The sequence below is a fragment of the Octopus bimaculoides genome, chromosome 17, assembly GCF_001194135.2.
Source record: "Octopus bimaculoides isolate UCB-OBI-ISO-001 chromosome 17, ASM119413v2, whole genome shotgun sequence".
Lineage (NCBI taxonomy): Eukaryota > Metazoa > Mollusca > Cephalopoda > Octopoda > Octopodidae > Octopus > Octopus bimaculoides.
Window position 1 is genome coordinate 49,923,596 of NC_068997.1, and position 8,166 is coordinate 49,931,761.

Here is an 8,166-nt window from a genome sequence, read left to right on the forward strand (position 1 = left end):
GAATCAATGAAGAGATGATGAGACCGGTATGTACTACATTGAAAGATGTTCAGAACAAGTTCCGGGCTCTTCTTCCTAAAGATGCCATCTTGTGTGGTCACTCTCTTAACTTCGACTTGGACAGCTTAAAGGTGACACTTCTTTCTTAATATTTTTTTTTGTTTTCTCTTTTTTAATACAGTTCTATATTTATGAGATGAGGAATTATGTACATTATTTACATTATTTACATTTGATGGATATTTGTTCTCACTGTTATACACTGTTATACAAGCAGTGTCATCCATCATCATCATCATCGTTTAACGTCTGCTTTCCATGCTAGCATGGGTCGGACGATTTGACTGATGACTGGTGAACCAGATGGCTACACCAGGCTCCAATCTGATGTGGCAGAGTTTCTACAGCTAGATGCCCTTACTAACGCCAACCACTCCGAGAGTGTAGTGGGTGCTTTTACGTGCCACCCGCACGAAGGCCAGTCAGGCGGTACTGGCAACGGCCACGCTTAAAATGGTGTATTTTATGTGCCACCCACACAAGAGCCAGTCCGGCATTCCAGTATTCAGTGAGAATATTGTCTGGCCATGGGGAAATATTACCTTACTCGAAAACAGGTGAGGGTTTGTGACAGGAAGGGCATCTAACTGTAGAAAATCTGCCTCAGTAAATTCTATCTAACCCAGCCATGCAAGCATGGAAATGTAGACTTTAGATGACGATGATGATTATTGGACAGCTTGATAAACCTTTCCTTGCACCATTTTGGCTGATTGTGAAACCCCAATCTTGAAAGTCCGTTTCCATTTGTTTTCAACCACAGATGTTTCACCCTTACGTCATTGACACCAGCACAATTTACAATCTCTCTGGATTCAAATATCAAAAGAGCAAACTGAAGAAGCTGACCGAATATTTCCTTGGGTAAGGTCCTTCTCCACCATTTCAAGAACCAACATAATTATTATAATAATAATAATAATAATAATAATAATAATAATAATCATCATCTCTGTCATCATCAACAGCAACAACATTAGTCATCATTATCGTTACTGTCATCATCATCATCATCATCATCATTGCTATCATAATCATCTTCATATTTTCTTTCTCTCCTCTTGCTATAAATTCTAAATAAATTACCATCTTCTGTCATGTATCTATTTCACATGACCCACACTGCCAACACCACACTTCTGCTTCTTCTTTTTCTTCTTGTCATCCTCCTCCTCCTTCTTCTTCTCATCGTCTTTCTTCTTCTTCTTCTTCTTCTTACTACTACTACTTCATTTTCTTACTACTTCTTCTTTTCTTCTTCTTCTTCTTCTTCTTCTTACGACTACTACTACTTCTTCTTCTTACTACTGCTACTACTACTACTTCTTCTTCTTACTACCACTACTACTACTACTACTACTACTTCTTCTTACTACTACTACTTACTACTACTACTTCTTACTACTACTACTACTTCTTACTACTACTACTACTACCACTACTTCTTACTACTACTATTACAAACAGGAGTCATTTACGTGAATGTGTATGTGTTGGAATTTTTTTTTTCTTTGTTTAACGAGTGAGTGATGTTAAGAGGGATTAGACCAAATCCTTCATAGAGTTATTTGTTTGTTTGTTTGTTTATTTGTTTGTTTGTTTCTTTCTTCCTTAGTAAACAGATTCAGACTGGAGACAGTGGCCACAATTCAGTGGAAGATGCAACTGCCAGCCTGCAATTGGTGCAGTTAAAACTGAAAAACAGTAAGTCCTTTCAGTATTGTTGATGTCCTCCAGAAGTTGTTCTCCTGAACAATGAGCTACAACTGCATGCAAGAATGTCTGCTTCCTTGCCTGTTTATCCATTTACCTGTATGTCCGTTTACTTGTATATCTGATTATCTGTTTATCTGTTTTCCTATATCCATTTACCTGTATATCTAATTACTTGTATATCTGATTACTTGTTTATCTGTTTACCTATATCTATTTACCTGTATGGCTGTATATTTGTTTCCCAACAAGTGTCTCCAGCATTGTCTTATCTCTTACCTTGCTTCATTTTCCAGGTATTGAGTTTGGTGATGTGATTCTTGACACAAATTTGACAATACACAAAACGGAAGCATGTAATAACTCCACTCCAGTTCACAAAGAATCTTCCAGTCCAAACACAAAACAAACAAAAGAGGAAGGTGTGGCCGTTGATGACAATCGGAAGTTCTTTGTTAACATGAGTGACTCAGCGACACATCGCAGTTTCTTTGATCTACTCAATGAACATCAGAAGAAATGTAAGTAAAAACTCCTCAGTTTGTCTTGGAGGAGGAAAAATCCTCTCAAACCTATTGAGTCAAGTACATCAACATCGAAATAAAAATCAAATGGAAATTGTAGTTGTGATATCTGTGCCGGTGGCACGTAAAAAGCACCATCCTAACGTGGCCTATGCCAGTGCTGCCTTGACTGGCTTCTGTGCCGGTGGCACGTAAAAAGTGCCAACCGATCGTGGCCGTTGCCAGCCTCCTCTGGCCCCTGTGCTGGTGGCATGTAAAAAGCACCCACTACACTCTCGGAGTGGTTGGTGTTTGGAAGGGCATCCAGCTGTAGAAACACTGCCAGATCAGACTGGAGCCTGGTGCAGCCTCCAGGCTTCCCAGACCCCGGTCGAACCGTCCAACCCATGCCAGCATGGAAAACGGACGTTAAACGATGATGATGATATACATATATGTATATATATATGACAAGCTTCTTTCAGTTTCTGTCTACTCAGAAGGCTTTGGTCGGCCCAAAGCTATAGTAGAAGACACTTGCCCAAGCTGCCACGCAGTGGGACTGAACTCGGAACCATGTGGTTGGTAAGCAAGCTACTTACCACACAGCCATTCCTGTACCTGTTTGTTTTCTTTCATATCACAGTAAAGTTAGAAAACGTCCGACTGCCTTGCTGTAATTCTGAACTTGTTTCTCTCTTTCAGCTCTGGTGATTGATGCGAGATCTGTGATTGACATGTATTCAGGAGAACCTGGTCAAAGGATAAGCCATGGTTCTGATGAAGAAATTGTCAGCACTGCCCAACAGAAACTCTATGACAACGACTTCATGTGGCTCCAGTTGAATTCCTTCCACAATCTTCTCCAAACCAACACAGACAGCAAAGAGGCAGACATTCAGGTAAGCAAAACACAACTCCTACCGCTCTGCCATTATTCTTCCTCCTCCTCCTCCTCCCTTTCCTTTTCCATTCAATCCTCTGACCCTCTTATCTTTATCCTCTCTCTCCTCCTCCTTCTCATCCCTCTTCCCTCTCATCCTCCTCAACCCCCCCATTCCCTCCACATCCTGCTCCTGGTTCACTGGTTCCACTTCACTGAAGTAAATCATCCAGCTGTAACACACCCCACCCCACCCAAAAACAAACAAACAAACACCTGTTCTATATTTAAGAGATGAATTATTTACATTATTTACATTAATGGATATTTGTCCTCATCTTATTTGTTGTTAACACAACGTTTCGGCTGATATAACCTTCAGCCTTCATCAGGTGTCTTGGGGAAATTTCGAACCTGGGTTCTCATTCCTAAGGTATTTTTCGATATTATTATTATTATTATTATTGTTATTGTTCAGGTCACTGCTTGGAATCGAACTCAGTTGGGGTTAGTAGCCTGCGCTCTTAACCACTACGCCATATGCCCGTGGGCAATTATAGAGTGAATTTTAGGGCTTAAAATAATGTAAATAATGTAAACAAACACCTCTAACAAAATAAAATTTAAGATCTACTTACTTTCTACTCACCATTAGTTTGACTGAGTCCAGGTCAGGTGGCTTGATGATGATGATGATAACAAACTTTTATTCAGAGGCCTTTCCTGATCTCTTGGATACCACTTGGCAGTTGCAAGGGTCCACTTGTTGTCTGTGAACCTTGCGACATGTCTGGTCCAGCGGGACTTGCGCTTTTGATATTTTACTATCACATCATTCACTCTGCTCCATTCTTAAATTATTTCATTTCAAATTTGCTTTTGTGATGTTATTCCTAGCTTGGAATGTCATCATCATCATCATCATCATAATCATCGTCGTCGTCGTTTAATGTCTGCTTTCCATGCTGGCATGGGTTGGATGGTTTCACTGAGGGCTGGCAAGCCAGGAGGCTGCACCAGGCTCCAATCTGATCTGGCAAGGTTTCTACAGTTGGATGCCCTTCCTAATGCCAACCACTCTGAGAGTGTAGTGGGTGCTTTTTACATGCCCCCGGCACAAGGGCCAGTCAGGTGGTACTGGCATCGACCACACTTGAATGGTGCTTTTTATGTGCCACCAACGCAAGAGTCAGTCAGGTGGCACTATCATCATCATCATCATCAACATTTAGCATTTGCTTTCTATGCTGGCATGTGTTAGATGGTTTGACTAAAACTGGAAAGCCACACAGCTGCACTGAGCTCCAGTCTGATTTGACAGGGTTTCTACAGCAGGATGCACTTCTTAACATTAGTATTTTAAAAGTCAAAACAATGCAAGTTATAAATGATTAATACTGCAGGTTGATGGTTTGTGCTATTTCCTGGCATTTCAGTATCTCAGAGTTAGGACTCCTCCTTCAGGAAATTTCCAGGGAAAAGGTGTTGATAGCTGATAGAGTCATCACCTATTGACACCTTTTCTAAATTTCCTGAAGAAGGTGTCCCAACCCCGAAATATTGGAATACCAGGTCTAGTAATTAGTGTGTGTGAGAGAGAAAGACAGACAGACAGACAGAGAAGACACATGGTTTAGTGGATAGGGTGCTGCATTTATGGTCTAAAGATTAAAGTTTCAACAAAGAGTGACATCATCAGTCACCCTCTGAAATGTTTATGTAGTGTTATGGAGGCTAAATGACATGCACATGAACTCGGGGGGGTCTAAAGGGTGTTTCTGATTGCCATCTGGGTTGACTGGAATCTGATGGTACATGGGGTTAAGATCTGTCTTGGGAAGGAAAAAAGAAAAATGCTGTAAACATGGTTGGTATTGTGGGAAACATGTGGGGAGGTGTTGATATTGAGTAAATCATCTGATGTCTTCTTGGGAACCACATGTAAGGGAGACAACTCCGATGCATCATGTAGGAATTATGTTGATCTCGTGTATGTAGTTGAACACTGATTTAGCCTACATGTAAACGATCTGGGACAAAGTGTCATGGTCTGATTGGTTCTTGGGCTTATTGTGCCTTAACGTGATGGTGTAAACCTGTGTGTTACTTCTCTGTTGCTGTAATCTGCTACAATGTTTAAGGACTCCGATGTCATACTTAAAGCTGACTTCGATAATACTGGGTGTTATTATGTGTCATTTTGATGAATAAATCTGCATGTTACTCCATTTGTGCAATACCTGAGTACTCCAGTATTATACCGAATTTGTGCAATGCTTGGGTACTCCAGTATTATACCAAAATGGTGCAATACCTGAGTACTCCAGTATTATACCAAATTTGTGCAATGCCTGAGTACTCCAGTATTATACCGAAATGGTGCAATACCTGAGTACTCCAGTATTATACCGAAATAGTGCAATACCTGAGTACTCCAGTATTATACCAAATTTGTGCAATACCTGAGTACTCCAGTATTATACCGAAATGGTGCAATGCTTGGGTACTCCAGTATTATACTAAAATGGTACAATGCTTGGGTACTCTTGTATTATACCAAAATGGTGCAATGCCTGAGTACTCCTGTATCATACCGAAATGGTACAATGCTTGGGTACTCCTGTATTGTACTTAGATAACACAGTGAGATATGGTGTTTTCGCTGTGAGAAGTAAATCTCCACTTTTGCTGTACACTGGTGCAGTAGTGAGATGGTAATTGTTTGTTGTGGCATTTGTTTCTGCTGCTGCTGAATAAATTAACCATTTCTATCAGTAACCATCCAACTATTGGTGTGATGGCATGGTATGTTGTGCTGTTTCTACTGAAACTAGTTAACCCTTCTTCTCAGCAACCACTCAGCCATTGGTGAAACGGTATCTTTTATCTTTTGTTGTTTCAGGCATCAGATTGTGACCATGCTGGAGCACCCAACTTGAATTTTTATTTGAATGAATCAACCTCTTTTTTTTCTTTTTTTTTTTAACCCTTTAGTGTTTAAACCGGCCATATCTGGCCCAGATATTCTACATGTTTTATATTCAAACTGTCCATATCTAGCCTCTCACACCTAACCTACATTGACGTTCTAAAAATAAACAATCACATCATTGAAACCTCAAAGCTATAAGATAATGCATGATTAATTCAAAACAATTTGAGTGAAAAAGTATTACATTTAACAGAGTAATCTGAACAGTAAAGGGTTAAACCCGAAATCGTTTTATTTATCTATTTATTTATGCATTTGTTTTCTCTTTCCCCAGAAATGCCTGCAGACGTTAGATTCCCATGTTGGTACACTGATGAAAACTATCTTCTCAAAAGCTCTGGTGACGCTAATATTGACAGGTCGTGATAACGAGGACGAAGACTATCAGAATGGTATGACTTTAGTGAAGATTTCTTAAAGGTTTCTACAGAAAAGAACTGAGAAGGTGTGATCGACTGATCAACTCTTTCAGCTGATCTCCCTCACACTGCTGCTACTGCTGCTGCTGCTGCTGCTCTCTATATATTTATATAAAAAAAAAATCTACGAGGAACAACCATACACGCCTTGTTTTTATTTATTTGTTTATTCAAGTATGAGACGGCATGTGGCTTAGTGGCTTGGGTGTTTGACTCACGATTGTAATGTCGTGAGTTCGATCCCGGTGGTATGTTGTGCCCTTGAGCAAGACATTTTATCTTGCGTTGCTCCAGTGTACTCAGCTGGCAAAAAAATTAGTAGTACCAGTATTTCAAGGGGCCAGCCTTGTCACATTCTATGCCACCCTGAATTCTCTTGAGCAGTATGATAAGGGAACACATATCTGTGGAGTACTCAGCCACTTGTGCATGTTAACTTCACGAGCAGGCTGATCCATTGCTCAGATCATCTGAAACCCTCACCATCGTAACCGACGGAGAGCAAGGCCATTCGTGAATCCATCTTTTATCTTGTACTTGTTTCAGTCATTGGACAGCAGCCATGCTGAGGTACCACCTTGAAGAATTTTGTCAAACAAATTGCCAGTCCCCCCACACCTCCCTTTATTCTTATTTTTAAACCTGACACTTATTCTATTGGTTTCTTTTGCCGAACTGGTAAGTTATAGGAATGTAAACGAACCAACACTGGATGTGCGGTGGTGGTAAGGGACAAACACAAGGATACACACACGTACATACATCAACCTAGTACACGCTGTGAAGTGGTTAGCATTAGGAAGGGCATCGTCCAGCTCCGGAAGCCTGGCTCAGTCCTGCTGGTCCTTGGGTCCCGTCAAACTGTCCAACCCATGCAAGCATGGGAAACAGACATTGAATAATGATGATGATGGTGACGACAACAATGGTGGTGGTGGTGGTGGTGGTGGTAGTGATTGTAGTTGTAATAGCCACAATAGTGGTAACTGGTGGCAGTGGTAGTAATAATGGTAGTGGCTGTGGTAATAATTGTGGTGGTGATGGTAGTTGTAGTAGTTGTAATTGTGGTTGTAGTGATAGTTATTGCAGTAGTGATGGTAATTGTAATGGTGGTAGTAGTAATGTTGGTGGTCGTAGTGGAAGAAGTAGTAGTAATGGTAGTAGTAATGGTGGTGGTGGTGGTAGTAGTAGTAGTAGTAGTAGTGGTAGTAGCGGTGGTGGTGGTAGTAGTAGTAGTAATGGTGGTAGTAGTAGTAGTAATGATGGTGGTGGTAGTAGGGGTAGTAGCGGTGGTGGTGGTAGTAGGGGTAGTAGTAATGGTGGTGGTGTTTGTAATAATGTCATGGTGGTGGTAGTTGTGGTTGTAGTAGGAATTGTTATGACATTAGTATTAGTACTACCTGTAGTGGTGGTAGTGGTGGTAGTTAAGTCTGGTTTAGGGAAACACCTTACAAGTGACAAAACCCAGATGTTTCAGGTGTGCCAGGTAAGATGTGGTATGTTAATAAATAGTTTAGAAGAGCAGAGGATATCATAGTAGCAGTGGACTAAGTAAAATGAGTGGACAGTCCTTTTTTACAGGTGCCAGTACCATGT

The 8,166-nt window shown here is 40.7% G+C and overlaps 1 protein-coding gene across 1 annotated transcript; it reads left to right on the plus strand.

The window, feature by feature from the left end:
• Nucleotides 1-6: 6 nt before the first annotated feature.
• Nucleotides 7-6,710, plus strand: LOC106873977 (uncharacterized). Its single transcript, XM_014921527.2, has 6 exons — nt 7-131; nt 824-924; nt 1,676-1,764; nt 2,070-2,294; nt 2,982-3,178; nt 6,426-6,710. The coding sequence occupies exons 1-6, from the start codon at nt 15-17 to the stop codon at nt 6,567-6,569; spliced, it is 873 nt and encodes a 290-aa protein (XP_014777013.1). The 5' UTR covers nt 7-14; the 3' UTR covers nt 6,570-6,710.
• Nucleotides 6,711-8,166: the final 1,456 nt, after the last annotated feature.

Coding starts and splice junctions, on each gene's coding strand:
- LOC106873977 (XM_014921527.2), top strand. CDS start 15: ATGATGAGACCGGTATGTACTACATTGAAAGATGTTCAGAACAAGTTC. Junction 925..1,675: donor CTGACCGAATATTTCCTTGG/GTAAGGTCCTTC, acceptor TTTCTTCCTTAG/TAAACAGATTCAGACTGGAG. Junction 1,765..2,069: donor GCAGTTAAAACTGAAAAACA/GTAAGTCCTTTC, acceptor TTCATTTTCCAG/GTATTGAGTTTGGTGATGTG.